The 21,284-nt window shown below is 47.3% G+C and overlaps 1 protein-coding gene across 1 annotated transcript in view; it reads right to left on the bottom strand.

The window, feature by feature from the left end:
* PDLIM4 (PDZ and LIM domain 4) overlaps nt 1–20,869 on the bottom strand; it is a 52,234-nt gene extending 31,365 nt beyond the window's left edge. Inside the window, exons 1-2 of the mRNA XM_065644344.1 lie at nt 20,677–20,869; nt 3,592–3,743 (exon numbers count right to left, since the gene is read on the bottom strand). Coding sequence (XP_065500416.1) covers nt 3,592–3,743; nt 20,677–20,769 — 245 coding nt within the window. The 5' untranslated portion in view covers nt 20,770–20,869. The remainder of the gene's footprint in view (nt 1–3,591; nt 3,744–20,676) is intronic.
* Between the last annotated feature and the right edge of the window lie 415 nt (nt 20,870–21,284).

The raw sequence follows: 21,284 nt of genomic DNA, 5'->3' as shown, positions 1-21,284 counted from the left end.
TGTGGTTCCTTTCTGCCAACACAGCCACGCTGCTTGCACTGCATATCTTTCTGCTGCCTCAAAAACTTCACTTCTCCAGAGGTCCCGGTGCCGCTGACACCCCCGGCTCCCCCCAGAGCTCAGTGCAGCCCCCAGTGAGTGAAGCTGCAGCAGCCGCACTTCCCACCAGCTGGCACAGCCCTCCAGCCAGGGAGGAGCGCTCTGGGTGCTGCTTTCCATTACAGTGTTTGGAAACTCTGTTCTTCTCCTCCCAAATCCTGCCATGCAGCCAGCTAAGAGAAAAACCATCAAACCCAGCGTGACGTTCCCGATGACAGACTGTGCTACCCATAGATGTGCTGATCTATTTGCAGTCCAGCCACACGGTCACTCACGCCTGGCCAAAGTTTGTGTCACAGCAGAAATCCCACTAGCTTCAGTCATTCCCTCTCAAGTATCGGGGAGAGATATTGTCTGCATGAGAAAGTTTTACACACTAATTTTTTGTTCTACCCACAAACAGTCAGTTCTCCTGGCTCTTTACTTGTTTCTGGTGTATCCAAATGTCTTAACTGAGCAAATTTGATGAACAGGATGATCAGCATCTCCTCCCAAAGTCAATTAGCTCTCTGCATCATCAACCCCTCTGAAACCCAGGCAGGCCACACGGGCCTCAGGACACTCTGACAGACCACACAGTAACTCTCCGCCTGTTTTCCCCCTATTCTGACTTTTCTACTGAACTTTCTAGTCAAAGGGCATTTACTGACCATGGTTTGAAAACAAACCCAATCTTGTTCTGTATCACAGAAACACATAATGCCAAGGATTCATGGAGAAAGGGCACGGGATGGAAGCAGCCCAGAGGGCTGGAAGCCCTTGGCTGCCAGACTCACTGCCCACGTACCCAGCTGCAGGGAGCCTCCTTTGGTAAAACAGAATTAACATCAGATTTTGTGTCTTCAAAAGACCTACAATAAACAAGCTCTTTATTTCAAATATTTCAGACAAATACTCTTACTCCAAAAAAATAACCTCCTTGTGTTGATTTGCATACTGTATTTTGTTGAAGGCAGCATACAGAGAGGACACTGCTTGAAGAGCATCCTTCTGCCCAAGGGAGAAGATGCTAACCCACATCTCTGCACGTGGGGCCTTCCAGGAGCTCAGTCCCATAGGAGAGTCCAGGGTGGTAACCTGCAGTTATTCCAAACAGCAGCTGCTGGACACAGACCCAAACCAACAAAATCCCCGTTACTGCCCCAGGACACTGTTCCATCACCGGCACCAGGTCCCCCCACTCTCTGGGAGGCAGGTCCTGGAGCAGGAACCGCTCACCCTGAGGAGGTAGCGCAGGACACGCTTCCAGTGATGACTAATGGCTGGGCAGAGTCCTCTGGATCCAACAGGTCATTTGAGAAACAGGAGAGAAATCCAAGAGCCATGTCACCAAGAACTCACTTTGGGCCAAACTAAAAATAGACTTAATAAAGCATTACTGGAGCTGCTTTCCTTACTGTAGAAAAAAGAAACTATTCAGTCTTTCCTATCAAGAGAGGCCACCCCACAAACTTCTCCAGGCACAGCTGAGGTGTGGTTGCTCTCAGGGGAGCCACCTAACCAACCCAACAGCATGATCTCCTCTCCAAGATGAGCCACCCCGCACAGTTCTGCACTGTCACCAGCTCCTGTCCATTCCCATCTTGCAAAAGCCTGAACATTTATTTCTGTCTGACTATGAGAGCCTTTCAAATCCGTACGCATGAAGACTTTAAGGCCTGACAAAACCAATACAATCCTCTTGCCTAGCAAAGCCTAAGCCACCTCACCCACAAACCCCACACCACTGCAAGGCTGCAGGTCATCACCAGCAACATCTGCTCTAGAGAATCCACCACTCCTCTGGGCATGCTGCAAGGTCTCCCAGTTAAAACCATCCATCTTTAGAGATGCAGTTGGGTAAACCCAACCTGAAGCCACAGACCCTCCTGCTGCCAAAAGTCTTCCACACAGCAGCTTCCAGACCACGATGAGGTTGTTAGGGAACATTTCTGCATCTCAGGCATGCTAAACAGACAGATCACCCTTAACCCCGCACCAAGGCACATACCTGCACTGCTGCAAGACTTCTATCCACTCCTCTGGCGATGGAGAGGAGCTGTACCAGTGACACAACCCCTGCCCTGTGTCTGTGCAAGCAGTCACCTCTTAGGAGAGAAGATGCACTTTCACAGAGATACCACTGGCACGGCAGCTACCACCACCAAGATCAAAGCACTGCAACCACAGGGACCAGGCTGACCCCAGCAGAAGGCTGTGCATACACTATGTGCCTCTCATGGAGGAGGAGTACTCAGGGGTCTGATCTCAGCCAACAAACAGATGCCAATCGATACCAGTGGCTAAAATGGGGTGTAAGAGTGGGAATTCAGCCCATAAGTTCATGCAGTAGAAGCCCTCATACACAAGAATAAAGTGCTGCCACACTGCAGGTGAAAGTTGTTGTCAGCAAAACTTTAATATAACCCCTGACAAAGCTGTTCTGCTGCCAAACCACCTCAGCAGGTGGTAGCTCACCGTACCTTCTGTTACAACAAAGTATTTCCACCTCTTCCAAAAAGCTCCAGCAGCTTGTGGACAGCAGCAAGGGAACCCTTGTCCTGCCTTGGGTACAGCCCCTGTCTGGGTAGAAGACCATCCAGTCTCCCTAAAACTGCTCCTAACAGAAAGCAAAACAACCATCCTCCTTGGCTCTGGGAAATTCTTTCTTTCTCTCTTTCCTACTGCTGAAGCTGAGCTCAGGGGACCCTGCTTCAGCCAGGCAGTTCAGACCCCACTGTCTGATGAACCGACAAAGCTTTAATCCATTTACGGCAGCTTCTGACTGGAAGCCTGGGCTGTGCTATGTGTTTTTCAAGAGAAGTATAAACAGTAAATGATAGCTCTTTATAGCAGGAAATGCCTTTTTAATCTGAAGTGGGAAATTGTACACACTTATTTAAATCTATTACAGATAACATTTGTTATTTGTAAGCCTTATAAGGAGCACTCATTTTGACTGGATAATGTGATTCGTATTGGAAACCCTTAGTTACAGAATTTCTATGAAAAAAAACCACATACACCACCACAACAAAAAAAACACACACACCAAAAACAAGCCTCTTTTTTTGTTTTGCTTTGAAATAGTCTAATAAAGTGGATTTGGTAGGACCTTCAGGTGTATATTCATTGAACAAATGTTTAAGAAAATGATAGATGTTAATGAAGTTAGAGGCTTCGCCCAAAGGAGATTTCAATCTCTGTGCTACTCTTGTTTGAGTTAATAAAACCTCCATTGGGTTGAAGGATCTGACTCAGCTCACAGTCTGCATGAGCCTTGCAAGGTGCAAATGATGATCCACACATACAAATGAGCTGAACACTTTTTTTTCTTAATCAGTGATCTTTAACAGACAATTTTGCTTTACTATTTTTAAAAATGTAGAACAATTACATAGAGCATAGGGATGCACTAAGGACTGAGCCTAAGGGCACAACTGTACTGGTGCCAGCTGCCTAGAGAAGGGCCAAGCAAAGCTGACACAAGGGCACAAACAGAAGAGGACCTACCTGTTCACTGAGAGCAGCAGCTGGTCCATGCAAGCTTTGATCTTGTTTTGTGCTTCTAGGTGTGTCATGTTATCTGTGCTCTCTCCATTAATTGCCAGAATAATATCTCCTGGGCACAGGTCTGCCATGGCTGCTTTACTGCCAGGGTTAATCTATGCAGGGGGAGAAAAAAAAAAGTTACTTACAAGAACATTTGGTTTTAAACAAAGTCCAGTTTCTTGCAATGAGCAACAGATAAAGGGAATAGTTATTTCTAGAGAAGACACGTGTTTTACCTACACCAACAGCATCTACCAGAGGTTGGATGTCAGAGCCAGGGCTCTCAGGTCACCCCAGTTCTCCAAGGGCCACCCTCTACAACAGCCCTCTTTTAAATAAGAGATTTCTGTCAACCCCAGTCAGTGAGTGATCTCTTGCTTGAAATAATGCAATAACCTCTTTCCAGAGAGATGCTTTACACTCCGTTGGCTTGCAAGCCTTAAATCATGCTTTGAGAGTCAACCCCTAAAGAGCATACAAAACCCTGCTCTTCACCTAACTATGTAATTAAAAGATGAGCACAGTTACCCTAATTGCTTCCTGCAGAGAGGTTACATTTGACATCAGTTTTTCCTGACCGTCATTCAGATGACTTGTCTCTTTCTAACCCTGCATGGAATATCACACAGTTCATTAAGCCTCCACAACTCTTTCCTTCTGGTTTTGTAGGAATACCAGAACCTTATAAAAATCATAACTTCTTTCCTGGGAAACTAATGACAGGTCCAGGTACTGTTTGTGGTCAGCCATTAAGACCAATCCTGCAGGCCATAAAAGTGTTTCTTGAGAAATTACCATTTTATTTCCATCAGTCCAAATGTGGTTTTAATATTTGCAATAATATAAAATGATGCAAGGCACAGACAGGACAGGTAAATGTGTCCATTTAAACTCTTAATAGCTACATGCTTGCCCTCTAATTTCCTCTTCAGTCATTCAGAGCATCTGCTAAGACTCCACTAACCAACCACATGGCTTATCAAGCGAGAAAGTACAGCAGGTCTGACTTTTGGTTATTCAACTCCCACTGCATGTGTGATGGGGCTTTGATTCTGTTCAATCTTGACTTAAACAGGCATAATGGCCCATCTCAGGTGGTGGGTCTCTGCCCCATCACACCCTGTCTGAAAGATTCAGGCAACATCTTCGCTGCTGCATCCTCCATCTCTGCAGGACAGAGCTTACCTCAGTGCATGGTGGCAACCAGCTGCTAACAAAACAGTTATGGTTTTTCAGTTTGAGATCAAGTGGTGGCCACCAGTTCCACAGTGCCCAAAAACCCCTGACCACCACGGGCCATCATTAAACAGGCAGCCTTCTAGAAAGGCAGGCATAAAAACAGCCCTGTTTCAATCTTGATTTGTTTTCTCTAGTTCTGTTTTCATGGGGAAATTGAAGAGGATTTAGAAAATAGGAGAGGTGCCTGAGGACTGGAGGAAAGCAAACATCACTCCAGTCTTCAGAAAGGGCAAGAAGGAGGGCCTGGGTAACTATAGACCGGTCAGCCTCACCTCCAACCCTGGAAAGGTGATGGAACGACTTATCCTTGGTGCCATCTCAAGGTATACCAAGGATAAGAGGGTCATTAAGGGCAGTCAACATGGCTTCACCAAGGGCAAGTCATGCTTAACCAACCTCATAGCCTTTTATGAGGACATAACCAGGTGGATAGATGATGGCAGAGCAGTGGATGTGGTCTATCTTGATTTCAGTAAAGCATTTGACACAGTCTCCCACAGCATCCTCACAGCTAAACTGAGGAAGTGTGGACTGGGTGATCGGGTAGTGAGGTGGACTGTGAACTGGCTGAAGGAAAGAAGCGAGAGAGTTGTGGTCAATGGGACAGAGTCTAGTCGGGGGCTTGTATCTAGTGGAGTGCCTCAAGGGTCAGTACTGGGACCAGTACTATTCAATATATTCATCAACGACTTGGATGAGGGACCAGAGTGCACTGTCAGCAAGTTTGCTGATGACACCAAGCTGGGAGGAGTGGCTGACACACCAGAGGGCTGTGCTGCCATCCAGCGAGATCTGGACAGGCTGGAGAGTTGGGCAGGGAAAAGTTTAATGAAATATAACAAGGGAAAATGTAGAGTCTTGCATCTGGGCAGGAACAACCCCAGGTTCCAGTACAGGTTGGGGAATGACCTATTAGAGAGCAGTGTAGGGGAAAGGGACCTGGGGGTCCTGGTGACAGCAGGATGACCGTGAGCCAGCACTGTGCCCTTGTGGCCAGGAAGGCCAATGGTACCTGGGGTGGACTAGAAGGGGGGTGGTTAGTAGGTCAAGAGAAGTTCTCCTGCCCCTCTACTCTGCCCTGGTGAGACCTCATCTGGAATATTGTGTCCAGTTCTGGGCCCCTCAGTTCAAGGACAGGGAACTGCTGGAGAGAGTCCAGCGCAGGGCCACAAAGATGATGAAGGGAGTGGAGCATCTCCCTTATGAGGAAAGGCTGAGGGAGCTGGGGCTCTTTAGCTTGGAGGAGACTGAGGGGTGACCTCATTAATGTTTATAAATATGTAAAGGGCAAGTGTCAGGAGGATGCAGCCAGGCTCTTCTCAATGACAACCAATATAGAACAAGGAGCAATGGATACAAACTGGAACACAGGAGGTTCCACTTAAATACGAGAAGAAACTTCTTCCCAGTGAGGGTGACAGAGCCTGGAACAGGCTGCCCAGGGAGGCTGTGGAGTCTCCTTCTCTGCAGACATTCCAACCCGCCTGGACACATTCCGGTGTAACCTCATCTGGGTGTTCCTGCTCCAGCGGGGGGATTGGACTGGATGAGCTTTTGAGGTCCCTTCCAACCCCTGACATTCTGTGATTTACCACCCTTTGTGGATAACACTGGGACCGGTCCCAAGACCAAGGCTGGTAACCGTCAGCAAGAGGTAGATGGCACTTGGTACAACACAGACCTGCTGCACCAGTCCCAGTGTGACTACAGCTGATACCACTGAAACTTGAACCTGAAGGTGTTTGAGGAGCTCCAAACCACTTTTTACTTTTAAGTAGAACTGGCAGCCTGAATTAAGGCTTTTGTTGCATTGTCAGAGTAAATCAGCATTTGCCATTTGCTCTGCAATAATGTCAGGCAGGCTATTCTGTTCTGAAAAACCTGCCGAGCCAACTCCTTCCCTGCTCATAGGCTCCCTGTGACTCAGCTCAGAGCAAACAACAGGAGGTATTTCTGCACACACAGTAGCTGTAAAGCTCTGACATGGGACATTGCAACCCAGGGTAGGTTTATTTTTTCCCTGGCATGCCTTTGCCCTGCTGAGTGTTTTGAACCTGTGTAAGACATGGCATTCACAGAGCACTAGGGTCCTTCTACAGCCACAGAAGCTGCCAGACCCACCAGAAAGTCAATCAGAAGCTTGACCAGCACCTCCAAGGAAGCATCTCCATGTGCTTGCCTGCTGTTATCCACTTCCCTCAGTGTCCACCTCACAGGCTTTTGGACTAACAGACCTTCCCTTTGACCCAGGACAGCTGTATTTTGTTCTTGTCTGTTCAATGCTGCCTAGATGTCCAATGGACTTTTCTCCCTGCACTGATCTTAACCAGATTGTAGCTTCCTTGGAGAATAAGCTGTTCATAAATGGGGCTCTTAGCTGTTTCCTATTTTTAGATTCTGGTTTATTTCAAATTATTTTGGCAGTATGTTCACATTAGCACTTCATGCTAGCCATGGAGATGGCTGAGGCCTTGAAATGGAGCTACACTCCAAGAACTCATTAGTTTGAGATACAGCATTGGTGTCACAGCAGCTTGGGAGCCAGTACTGTAATCCCTGGCAGGTCCAAAGTTTGTATTTCAGTGAAAAATGCTTAAAATACTTCAAACCAAGTTCTCCTAACTCAGAGCTGTGCAGCCATTGACACCAAACATGCCACAGAAAGTCCTACGAGCCTGGTTACGCATCAGGGCTGTATTTGGATCCCCTTGCAAGGGCCCTACCAGCTTTGCTCCGTGCAAGATCTCTATAAGGACAAGGATGCAATTTTAAATATATTTTTGTAAGAGCCTATGCTTGGAGTGACACAGCTGAGAAAGATGACCCTCTACTGTCACACAGAAACAGAGGAGGAAGGAGCAGGAGGGATCTGGCTGTCTTGTTTGAGCAGCACCCACACCCAGCAGCAATCAGCTCAACCCAGAACGCTCCTTAACCAGCCTCTTCCCTACAGACACCAGCCACTGCCCAAGGAGCTGCTGAGCACCCACTGTTGTAAACACAGGGGTTTTTTCGCTCAAGTGATAAACCTTGTTTAGTGTATTAGTCTGTTCTCCAGGGCTTATAGCCCTAAGTGGTGTAACTACAGCTGTGTGCGTTGCCCATGGGTGTAAGGTCTCTCTCAGGCATTAAAGCCCAGCAGCGCACAGAGGTTTGAGGATGGGGTTTTTACTGGGGCACTTTACCTCCAGAGGGGGCTCGGGTCTGTCACGAGCAGTAACTGCAGCATGCGTGACCTGAACAAAGCATGCGTGAATTTGAGAATAACCTGATACATTACCAGTTAAAAAACACTGCACAGAAAACCTGCAGCCTGTCACCAGAGCCTGGTGTTCTTGAAAGAGTCTATAGGATAGGCTTAAGAAAAGCAGTGATAAGGCTTGGTTTGGTTTTGAAGCTCTCCACCGATGCTATGAACAAACCATTTTAAAAATCAAGGCTGAATGAACACAGACGCAGACCAATGGATATGTAGCTCAGGGTGGTATGAGTGGTCTCCCCAGGACAGGCTGTCTCTCCCCACTGCACACTGCCATTCTACGGGCAATGCCAAGTGCCCTAAAGCAGCGTCCCAGCTCACGCACTGGGACTGAACACAGGACCATCCCACGGTGCCTGCTGCACCCCACGGTGCCATGCCTTGTCTTGCCCACGCTGGGCACCTGCCAGGATCTGGGCTGTTTGTCTGCTTTCTCTCCAGTGACAGCTCAAGCAGGGCAATTACATGCCAGCAAGGTGCCAGCCCAGGCCCTCACATCCTGTTAACCCTGGGGCTGCAGGGCCCCACATGGGTGCTGGGATTTCAGGGCTGGAACAAGGTGCTGGTGGCAAATAGCGCAGGGGTGGTCCAAGCCCTCATGCTGCTGGCACTTCATGGGTCTCATTCGCTGTGAGGCCACATGTCTCGCAAAGGGCTGTTTGTCAACCTCAATGCACCTTCAGAGCAGTCAAGTATGGCACCGAGAGCCAAACCCACAGCAAACACCACAGGCTTAAAGAAACAAATATTTTTATTCGAGTTCCCCTAAAGGTTTTTCTTTTTCAGCTAGACAAGAATCCTGCCTCCTCCAGAAGCTGTGAGCTCCCAAAGCCGCAACTTCATACAGCAGCAGCCCAGTGCTGATGGGAACTCCTGACCAGCAGTTAACTTACACTGCTGGTTAACTGTTCCACTGCACTTGAAGGTATTTTCCCACCAACACAAAGCCAAAGCCAACTGATGGAGACTTGGTGTGAAGCTGCACAAGACAGCCCCACAGCCTGCCCACGAGGAGGTAGAGGACCTTCCCTCAGCACCTTGCTGCTCCCAGGCGCAGCCAGCCTCGCTCCCTGGTGCTCGGCTGGCTAAGCAGCACAGCCTGGGGTGCAATCCAGTAGAGCTGAATGGTTTTCCAAGAGCAAATCAAAACAACTCAGTAACAGGTCCAGTGTGCTAGACCCACCATCTGGGACCAGGGCAAGGAGGGAGTTAGCTGGTGGTGAGCTGATGAAGCAGATACCACACAGCACTATACATGGAATACCCACGACCCATCACCTAATCCCTGCTGTAGCTTCAGCAGGAAGGAACTGAGCACAAAACACATGCAGGACCAGTCAGTGTGCTGGGGAAGTCACTGGCACTTGTGTTTTCACAGCTTCTTTTATGCCCATAGAAGCACATTTGCATGTTCTCTGCCCAAGGTGGCTGTGCACGCACAGCACAGTGTCTGCTCTGGGAACACAGCATAAACACATGTCATTTTTAGTGCTCTTTCAAAATTAAATAAAGCTGAGAGAGAACAATGTTCTGCATTTCACCCCTCCACAAAAATAAGCAGCTGTTTCTTCATTTCTCTCTCTCTCAAAAAAAAGTGGATGCATAAGAATATTTAAACAGAAAATCACAGAATCACAGAATCACAGAATGTTAGGGATTGGAAGGGACCTCAAAAGATCATCTAGTCCAATCCCCCTGCCAGAGCAGGAAAACTTAGGTGAGGTTACACAGGAAGGCGTCCAGGCGGGTTTTGAATGTCTCCAGAGAAGGAGAATCCACAACCCCCCTGGGCAGCCTGTTCCAGTGTTCTGTCACCCTCACTGAGAAGAAGTTTCTTCTCACATTTAAGTGGAACCTCTTGTGTTCCAGCTTGAACCCATTACCCCTTGTCTTACTGTTGGTTGTCACCGAGAAGAGCCTAGCTCCATCCTCGTGACACCCACCCTTTATATATTTATAAACATGAATGAGGTCACCCCTCAGTCTCCTCTTCTCCAAGCTAAAGAGCCCCAGCTCCCTCAGCCTTTCCTCATAAGGGAGATGCTCCACTCCCTTAATCATCTTTGTGGCCCTGCGCTGGACTCTCTCCAGCAGTTCCCTGTCCTTCTGGAACTGAGGGGCCCAGAACTGGACACAATATTCCAGATGAGGTCTCACCAGGGCAGAGTAGAGGGGAAGGAGAACCTCTCTGGACCTACTAACCACCCCCCTTCTAATACACCCCAGGATGCCATTGGCCTTCTTGGCCACAAGGGCACAGTGCTGAAAGAAACTGAAAGAAACTGAAAGAAACACAAAATATGCACAGCTAACAATACTGTAACAGCAGGGCATGCAGAGGTTTGCAGAGCATGTGCCCCCAGTAAGGAGCTCCAGTTCTTGGGGGCACAGCGAGCAGCACAGTGTGCCTCCTGCAGGGATTCACTCCCGTAGGAAGCCAGAACATATGCTTTTCTCCCCTTTCTTAAGCATATTATTCTTCCTAATCCCCCCAGGACAAGTCTCATTTGTGACACCTTTGTACATCCTCCACATAGCACTGTGCTTCAAAAAAATACTCGAGGTCCAATATTGGTGCCTGTCTCAATCCTTTTATATTACTCCAGAAGGAAAAGGAGAATTTTAAAGAAAGAGACCCCAGTAAACAGCCCTGCCCTCACTGCCCTCTGTCCCTGCAGGAGGTTCAGTCACAGCGCTGTGAGCATCACCCCCACACCAAGGATAATGCCAGGAAACACGACCCACAGGCTGTAGCTCTGGACCAACACCCCACAAGTTAGCATCTCCATTTGCCAAGTCATCAACCAAGAAACTGTATCTGCACAATTACACACTTTTTTGAAATAAGTTTTTTCAATTATTTTCCCAACCATTTTTCCCCAAGATCACCACCCACCTCCCTCTTCTCCTCCAGCCCCAAGAAACCCCTTCCCCGGCCAAGCGGATGCTCTGATGCTATGGAACAAACTGGAAAAAACCCTGAAGCCAGCAGCAACTATCTTATCTGGCCACTGGAGCCTCATTAGGATTTACTAAGTGCTAGCATCTGACATCAGGCCAATAAAATAAACCACATTAAGGCAACTGCTGCACTAAGCCAGTTGGTGTTCGAAGCTGTGCAATCTAATTTAGTAAGCAAGATTATTCACACCGAGAGGAGTTTACTCTTGAAACACACATCATGTTATACTTTCCCCCCCGGAGATCAAGCACAGACGTGTGAGACAGTGCAGAGCAAGTCTTAGGGGCAAAGTCCCCCATGTGTCACAGTGTGTGTCCTGCTGCCCATGCAGGGATGACCCTGCACACCCCAGGGACGCCTCTGCTCAGAAGCAGCTTTGCTCCAAACTTCTCTAGAGTTGGATCAACACCACAATATGAAACAATCGATGTCAATTTGTTATATGAACCTTTTGCCCCCCCACTCTTTTCTCCCAAAAGCTTGCCCCTGTAATACCCCATGTCAGGACACAAGGATGACAGAGCTGGGGACACGGTTCCTCCTCACTGCCCACACAGGTCTCAGCACAGCCACTGGAGAGAAGAACTTTGTACTTATTCTCCTTTTTCCTCAAATTAACTAAAGTACCTATTGAGGCAAATCACACATAAAGGCAGTTTTCTCTCTCCCAGATCTCTTTCACTTTTACTCTTAAGAAAAAAAGCACTACTGTAAGAAAACACAACATATCCTACCAATTAATAAAGCCATCTTCCCAGAATTTAGTGGGTTAAGACATGCAATCCCACACAAGCTTACATGGACCACACACCACTCCTCTCTTAAATCAATGGTAGTTTGTTACAGGCAGGTCTGGGGAAATTTTCTGTTCTGCAAGCATGATCAAAAGGGCCTGATTAAAGCCTTCAAGAGGCTTTCAAGACAGTGTGACAAAATTCTCAGCTTTTACACAAAGCAAGCCTGTTCTAGTATCAGGAAGCATACTAGAAGGCAGCAGATGATCTTACAGTAGCAATATATTTTAGAACAGGAAGAACCAGGAGTTAAATGACTAACTAATGAAGATAAATTCCCCAAATCCTTTCAGCATTCTTTCCAGGGATTCTCTTCAGCTTTTCAAAGCATTGTGCCTTGAACTGACATACATTCCTCACCAATCCATTTGCAGCTCTCTAATTGCTTATATAAAAGTCTAATGTATCAAGACATTTAGGTATTCTGCACAGCCAGTAAATAAAGACCACTGTTTATGTAACATTACTTTATTAACTACTGGAGAAAACAAGATAAAATTTAAGAGCATAAAAAGGAAAGAACCAGAGTATGAGTGTTACAAAAGGCAAGACACTTGAAAATCCTTTTGAATCCGAGTACCAATGGATCTAGATCCAAATTTAGAATCAGATTCTTAGCAGAGATCCTAATCCAGCTCAAAGGCTGAGGTCTCTGTACAAAGAAAAGGCTGAGAAGCAATGAAATGAGATATGAATTTTAAAGCAATCAACCACATAACTTGAGTGAAAACCTCAAAGAGCTGACTGAGAAAGGCACAGGTCATTCAGACACTCACGTCCAGCCTGGCCTGGGATGTCTCCAGGGATGGGGCACCCACCACCTCTCTGGGCAACCTGGGCCAGTGGCTCACCACCATAAACGCAAACAATTTCTTCCTCATGTCTAACCTGAATCTCCCCTCCTTGAGTTTAAAACCATCACCGCTTGTCCTGTCACAACATGCCCTTCTAAAAAGTCTGTCCTCATCTTTCTTACCAGCCCCTTTTACGTACAGAAAGGCCACAATAAGGTCTCCCCAGAGCCTTCTCTTGCCCAGGCTGAACACACCCAGCTCTCTCCGCCAGTCCTCACAGCAGAGCTGTTCCAACTCTCAGATCATCTTGGTGGGTCCTCTGGACTATCTCCAACAGGTCCATGTCTGTCCTGTGCTGAAGGCTCCAAAGCTGGATGCAGGACTCCAGGTGGGATCTCACCACTACTCTTAGCCACTGCCTCTGCTATTACTCTTCAATCTGCTTCATACTCACTCTGCTATGTTTGGGAGCAAGGCCACAGTGGGACAGCCTGCTGAGGGGACATCAGCTAAGCCTTGATTTAGGTGCACTCAGAGCATCACCATGGTCCCCCAAGACACTGCACCATTGCACACCACCCAGCAAACTAGATTCAGCAGCAGAGGAAGCTTTTACTATCATAATTGGTTCATCTCCATTAGATGTTTAATGCCCAGCTCTCCCTACCCAGACACGACAGCCAGCAACTAGTTGTCCTAAATCCTTGTGTGGAGGAACCCCCTGGTGCTTTGCAGAAGACACATGGGAGCTGCTCAGAGCTCTCCCTTTCACATCACCAGCTTTCTCAGCCAGGAAGGTGGGTTGATATTTACCTTCCCATCACAACAAAAGCAGCGACTGAAGAATCTCCAAAGAGAAGAAAATTCGCCAACACAAAAAGTTTGAATTCATTTGGTGAGCAGACCTGAAGCATCATTCTTGTGAAGGCATTAGTCTCATACAGACTGCAGGGATTTGTGCCTTTGCAAACACTGGATATTTTGCAGGGTTTAGTCTTTTGTACCAGAAGCTTCACATCTGCTAAAGGCTTCTGTGAAGCATTTTGTGGCTTACGGTGAAGGACAGCATCCAGACCCAGCATACTGTGACCTCCCAGCTGGGCCTCTGCTCTGCAGTGCCCGTTATTGTGCAGTCCTGGGTTTAACTGCTCAAGACAGTTTCTCTTCTAGTTCTGCGTTGCCCATATGTGACAATTAAGAACCGTTACTTTCAATAATCTTCTTTAATCTGGTATATTTTGCTTTCTGATGCTTGTACTGTAAAATGTCATTCGCACATAATTGCCTATCAGTCCACGCAACATGTAAAACTACTTGGGGTTTAATGGGTGTGAATCTGAGTTGCTCTGGTTGACAAGAAAGATTGAGTGCTGTAGGGGCTTCGAGGCACCTTTATGATGTTTGGAAAACTCATTGGCTGAAATATTCTTGCACAGCTTTTTTTTTTAAAAAATAGAGCTCTGTTCTCTGTAGTGAGAAAGTGAGGCTTATTTTAGGTCACTGCTGGCCGTAAAAGCTACATGAATGCCACTCTGTGGCTTAACATCTTTGCAATTGCTTCAAGTAACCCAATGAATCCTGGTTTTGCTTGAAATTTTGTCTAAATCTTGAAGTAGAAACCAAACATAACCTTATCTTCTAGGGCTTGGGGCAAGTGTGGCGTTAACAGCTGCGTACAAAACCACAGCGTTAACAAGCTCTGGGTATCAGGTTTGCTTCGGTACACATCTACCAGTGCTGCACCAACAACAACTCAAGCAGAGTATCTCCTGTGAACATGTTTGTTTTAGCTATTTTATCAACATTACCAGATCTTGAGAGATCTACTGTTTTCTTTCACACTCTAGCACCTGTGGTCACAGAGGACTTCAAAAATAAAAACGTTTTCACTAAGTGTTTAGGTATCTAATAACCATGAGCTCAGAAATCAGACAGCAAACTCAGAAACACTATATTTAAGAGGACTTGTGCCTTCCAGGATTTACCATGTGACTTCTGCAGACTTGTCATATGCACTTTCCCCCCAAGCTACAAAAAAAAAATTTAAGCTGCAGTAGTCTGCACTAATTCCATACAATCCATAATGGCATATTTGTATTAAAATTAAAGCAGTGATCTACCCCCTGCAGGAACCAGGATTATCATCATCTATTGTGATATACAGAAGTAGTAAGTTTAAGAAACTTCTCCTGGGCTGTATCAAAAGCAGCATGACCAGCAGGTTGAGGGATGGATGGGACTTTGAGTAACATGGTCTGGTGGAAGGTGTCCCTGCCCATGGCAGAGGGGTTGGAAGCAGATGATCTTTAAGGTCCCTTCCAACCCAAACCATCCTATCACTCTGTTAAAAAAAAAAAAAAAAATCAAAACCAAAACCAAAAACCACACAACACATCAACCCCACATATTTCCCCTTGTACACTTCCTACACTAACAGGGCCATTTGAGTAAGTCTGCTGTCTAACTTTACTCTCTTTTATCCCTGTATCAAGTGGGATACAACCACTTTTCCAAAGTGACTCCGAATACCTGTCCAAACAGGCAATCTTTCAATCTTCGATAAGTTAGAAAACTGACATCATTAAAAAACCCAACACACAAAAAACCCCACAACCCCCCCCCCAAAAAACCACCACAAACATGACACAAAAACTCAACCCAAACTCCAAATCCCCCAGTTACACTGAGCTCATTCTCCTTTGTTCAACCTGGCAGAGGCCTGAAGTGTTTTCAAGGGTGTGCTGGGTTTATTTTGCTAAACTCGCCCCAAGGTCAGACCTTGCATGAATGGACCTACATGAATCATTCTTTCCGCCTGCATTCCCACTCTGGATTATCAGTGTGTTTGATGACTGTAATTACCATTAAACTTTCATTCCAGCATATTCTACCGTTACTGTCTTCTGAACCAGCACAGGCATTTATTCTTCTCTTTCAGTTATTAAATGAAGCCTCAGTGATAGAATATCTTCAGCAGCAAACATATTTGTTACATACTTTAGTTAGTTCTTATCTGTAGTTCAGATTAATTGTTAAGTACCACTACAGCTTCAGGTGTAACCACCCAGATTTCTCATTCCAGGCCTTACAAGCAGCAATTGTTGGAAGAATGATGAGAACAAAAAAGAATGACAAGCAAAACTATTTCCTTCCACTTAAAAAGAATAATCATCCCACTTGAACTGTTATGTATAACAAACATTAATATGCAACCAACTGAGAAACAGCTAGCATCACATAGTTCTATACAGGCAATAAAGACATGAAAGATCAGCAGAAATCAGCTGGGGTCCTAGTTTTAGGATTTATCAACACAGAGCAACTCCTTTGTCTATTTGGGTGCTCTGAACAGAAAGTGCATCAATTCAATTCAATAAACAATCAAATACACACAAGTTACACACAAAACCAGTAAAAAAACCTTAAGGAAAGCAAAGAAAAAGCCCCATTCCCTTTGCTGACACCTCTGGTTCTTGCCTTCTCCACAAACACACACAGAGTAACTGAAGCCCAGCTCTACAGAGCCCTTTGTGCTCTGCCTCCCCCAGCCCCAAGCACACACAAACCAGCCTCCCAGGCCACCCCAGAAATCATCACCCCAAGTGGGTTCCCTCTGCTTTCAAGTGGGATCACACCAACACACTCCGGCATTCACTGGCTGCCCTGACGGAGTCAACACGACAACTTTTACTGGAATTCCTCCCTCAGCAGAATTCCTTCTTGAGTATCCTAACCTTTAACGGGACACATATTTGCTCAAATACAAAAGCTACTTAGGTTTAAAAGTCAACCTTAACTCAAACAATACCTGGATAATGGATTGCAGACCAATTATTTCTCACCCTTCTTGCGTTACAGTTCCAAGCCAACACTGAAAAATGCATTTTTGCTGCTCTGCTAGAGACTAGTGGGTAAACTGAGGTTGAAGCCAGCAAATGGAGGGAAAGCTGTAGTAAAAACTTAAAAAAACCAACTAGAATCAGTCCATTTTTCAATTATTTGTTTAGCCATTTATCTACGACTCTAAAAGCAGCAAGTACTTGGATTAACACTGGCAGAGTCAGGTAGATGACAACACTGACTTGACTGGTCTAGGAGCCAGATAAGCCCCTTTGGGTGACTGAATGAATTCAGCTCCTCCAGTTACACTAATGACCAATTATCTTTTAATCCCAGGCAAGGGGTAGATCAACTGTGATCATACACAGAACCGCAGCACTCCCTGATGTGGTTACAACATTGAGAGCAGCTGAGTCAATTATTCCACTTCTGTTCCGGAGCTGCGGTTGCTGGCGAAAGGCAAGGTTGTCCCTGCCATAAGGCCCCTTCCCCACAGAGGGCAAACACCCTGCCCGGTTGTCAGCCTGCTCAACCAAGGGAAAGCAGCTGTCAGCTACCAGAAACTTAATTTCAAAGCCACTTTCTATCAAGTCATTAAGGCCAACCCTAATCAGATGTTTTGGTTCATTCCTGTACCCCTATAAATATCAGTAGGAGGAAGAACCATCAGTACCTGATGTACAACACCCAGCGTAGCTTACTGTAATTGTGGGTATAAAACAAGCTGGGTTTCTTCCCCAGAGCACAGCCTTGGGCTACAATTGCCTTTCCAGCCCTGATAGCACCCCAGCATCACCCCTGCGGGTACCCACAGCAGCATCCTTCAGGCCTGCGGCTCTCCAAACCAGCCCAGCAAACTCCTGCCCTGCTCATCTTGATGCCCGAGAAAATGCAAGAAGAAACGGGGGCGGGGGGGGGGAAGAAAAGGATGGCCAGCACATCAAACTGTTTACATGACCCCATGAGACAGATGCCCTGAGCACACCCTTCTGGATTTGCATTTTTCTTTCCTTATCTTTAATCCTGAAAAACCAAATACTCCAACTCCAGCCCCGGCCACTCTAGGGCAGTGCTCGGCATCAGCTGTTTTCAGTCACTTGGGCAACAAGATCTTTACCACTTGTCATTTAAGATTGATCAAAGCACAGATGGAAGTGATCTGTTTTTAAGAAAAAATAAATTATTCCTTGATTTCATGAGCACATTTGAAATAGCTGCAAGGGATGGGCTCAACACCACCAGCTGCACCTGCACAAACTGCGACCTCACAGGGGGCTAAAGCAAGTCCTGCTCAGCAAGTCAGGTCCATTACAAAGCAGAACTGCATGATCCTCATTTTCCTTGCCGACAAATCTGTATTTTTTTGGGTTTATACCTTGACAATACTGTCACAAGCCACTTTTGGGGACTACCTTCAGCCTTCCTTCCTGCCCCAAGTCGGGTACCTCTCCCCGCACCACGGTGCCTCCTGCTCAGCTCAGCCTGGTCTGGTAGCTCCAATCACACCAACTGCTTCAGTATTTCCCCTCTAGCAGTGACGCTTTGGCTTCGCGTCCTAAAAATGCAAGATTAAGGAGCTCTCTCTTCACTTAACCCAGAGCAATGACACTCAGGCTTTGGAGAAGAAGCTGCATCCTTTTAGAGTCCCCCCATCAGATAGCAAAGCATTGCTTTGTTTTCTGTAGTAGCTTAGCAAAGAGTGGAGAAAACCAACCTATTAATGACTGAATACTTTTTTTTCCCCCAACCCCTACGCAGCTGAATTTGTGTTTTATAAGCAGGCAGCCAGCTGCTCCACCCAGAACTGAACACAGGTGGCTTTTGGATGCTGTGAATCCCAAACACTAACTTTTAAATTCCCAACGTAACCAGTTGAAGTAGGTTGTTTGCAGGGCTGTACAGCCCTAACACCATGGGGCACATCAGTCCTCAGCCCCCCTCGAGCACAGAAGCAGCGTGCAAACCCGCATCCCTCGGGCAGCCCATCACCCCCGCAGCACGTCAGCATCTTGGGCTCACAGCTGCATGCAGGAGTCCCAGAGTCTGGTCCCGCCTCCTGGCCAAATTTCTGCTTTCCAAAATGTATTTGTAATGCAACAGCATTTTAATATAAAACAAATATATATATATTTGTTTTCTAAGAAAAGGCACTTTGAAGGAAGCAGAAGACAGACAACAGCCTCAAAGAGGCTCCTTCCTGCAGCAAACCAACTCAGACAAGGGGGCTGGGGGCAGCGGGGACAGGGAGCCCCCAGCCCCCTTGCCCGGGTTTCAAGCTAGAACAAACAGATTTTCTGGTTAGAGAGTTACATAATAAAAGTGAATATGGCACCACACCAGCTGCACTCAGTTCTCTGCAAAGAGGCAGGGTTGCATGGACCCACCACTGACCAAAGCCCTCCAGCAGCCCTCTCCTGCACCCAGAAGGCGAGGAGCTCCAGCAGAAGCTAACTCTTCCCCGATTTTAATATTTTCAAGTATTATTCACAATGGCAGTGAGGCCTCTTATTGTGTTAAGAGAGAAAAGCCCAAGCAGAGCACCCTACACCCACATTTATGTTCCCAGCAAGTTATCACCCTCCAAGGGCAGCCATTAGCATTACAGCACATTGGAGCATCACCAAGAATTAAAAAAGGATCTGATTTAAAAGGCTGCCACACTCAGTAACATGACATAACACCCCACAACTGTTACTTGTGATCCAAAGCAAGATTGGCCTAATGAGAATTATCCTCACACCTCACAGGTTTGCTGAATCAAACAAGGAATTTGTCAACCCACCTGTCTAGGCAAAAGCAGACTTTGTTTTTTCTTGTTTAACGTTAAGTCAAACTTTTTTCAAAGTAACAGGAAAACAGGCTCCCTCTGCTAAATTAAGATATTCATCCTCACAACAGGAACATTTTTACAGTCACCGAGATGCAATTTTGTGTTTTGTTGTATAAATCCATGCCCGGGAGGCGTAGGCTGAGCCCCAAAAGCTGAGTGTCTCCCCTTTGCAGACACCCTGGCTGCGTGCAGACCCCTGCCCGGTCCCCAGAGCACGGCCAGCCCTGCTGGCTGCTGCTCCCTGCACGGCCCCAGCTCTTCCCTCCTCTACAGCCACCTCCTCATGCCTCCTCCAAAAAAGCCCTCACTGGAACGCTTGGTAAGGGACAGACCAAAGTAAAAACAGAGACGTAACACTGTGTAATAGGTGTGTTTCAACTCAAATACAAAGCAAGTGTCTTTAAAACACGCTCTCTTCCATAATTTTTTTCTTTAAAACTCAGGGTATATGCTTTCCCTCTTCCATCCCAGCTTTAGCAGTTGAATGAAAAGACGGCAAACAGCTTGTATGCGTTATATGACAGTATTTAAGTTATGGTTCCTTTCAAAGCCCTTTAATACTCTGTTCAGGCGCCCCAGCAGCGGCTGCCCAGCAGAGCTCAGCAGTACTCCCCAGCTGCGGCAAAGCAGGGCAGCTTCAGACATCCAGCCCTTCCGCGGCGCAGCCCGATGGCCATGGCAACACCAGAGTCCACAGGAACGTGCCCAGCTCGGGCACAGCGCCTCATCCATCACGCAGCCCACCGCACCACCTCGCTGCACTCCTTTCTGCGCCAAGGACGGTTCCTTTTCGCATGTATCTATGCACAACGCCTTTTTCAAGCTAGCCACGGTGTCTTAGCAAAGAAGTTTCCAGAATACATCTTTGTGAGGCTAAACACAAGTGCGAGTGCACTTACACAGTAATTACTACCAGCCCACTGGGACCCCATAATGCAGCAGCCTGCACAGGGCAACTTCTTACCGACTTAACTCGTGCCTTCCTAAAAAAACCCAAAAGCCTGTGAACTTGGTCCCAGGCACAAATCCAAGCCCTCTGTAGTGCTGAGCACCACAAACTTTTGAAAGCGGACCTTTATGAATTAACAGCTAAAAAAAATAAAGCAAGCGTGGAGAACGCTAGCTGCTCCGCATTAGCACAGGGAAGAGCAGCTGAAAGAGTGCTGCGGTCAGAGGCAAACACTTCTTCGCCTGTTATTTGCGGGGTATATAGAAGAACATCTATTTTAAAAGGCCCTAAACGGTGCTGCACGCCCCGGGTACCCCCGGCCCCGCTGCCCATCACCTGCCGCCGGTCCCGTTCCGCTCCCCCCCGACCCCCAGCTCACCCTGGAGATGGTCAACGGGGCGCTGAAATCTTTACCGCCCACCAAGCGAAAACCCCACGGCGAAGGACCACGCAGGACCACCGAGTGGGACATAATGGCGAGGGAGCAGAGCGGCTCCCGCAACTCCCACTCGCGACTTCTCGGCCGAACCGCTCGCCGGTCCCCAAATCGCCGGGCCGGGCCGGGCCGGGCCCGCCCCCGACGGGGCGTGGTGAGGAGGCGGGCCCGGCCCGGCCCGGCCGCCGCCGCGGGGGGGGTGAGTTTTAGCACGAATTTTCCCCTGTAATAAAGTGAAATGCGGTCAAAGGCTCCGCTTACTGCGGCTTCGTCCTCTGGAGTGGGAAGAAAATGATGTAATAGGTCGGTAAACACACAGTCACGACTTTTTTTATTCATCACAAGCAGTATGTCGAAGGAGAAAAGAGAAAAAATGGAAGAAAATCACTTGGAATGACTTGGCCGATGCATCACTGTAACTTTGCAGGGGGGGCTGGGGCAGCACCGAGCAGCGCAGAGCATCTCTGTGCAGGCGAATCCGTGACCGTGGGAGCTCCCAGAAGATGTCCACGCTGCAGAGGGCGTTTCATGGGATGGCTTTCAGGCATGTG

The sequence above is a fragment of the Caloenas nicobarica genome, chromosome 13, assembly GCF_036013445.1.
Source record: "Caloenas nicobarica isolate bCalNic1 chromosome 13, bCalNic1.hap1, whole genome shotgun sequence".
In the NCBI taxonomy this organism is placed as follows: domain Eukaryota; kingdom Metazoa; phylum Chordata; class Aves; order Columbiformes; family Columbidae; genus Caloenas; species Caloenas nicobarica.
This window is presented reverse-complemented; position numbering and strand designations above follow the sequence as displayed.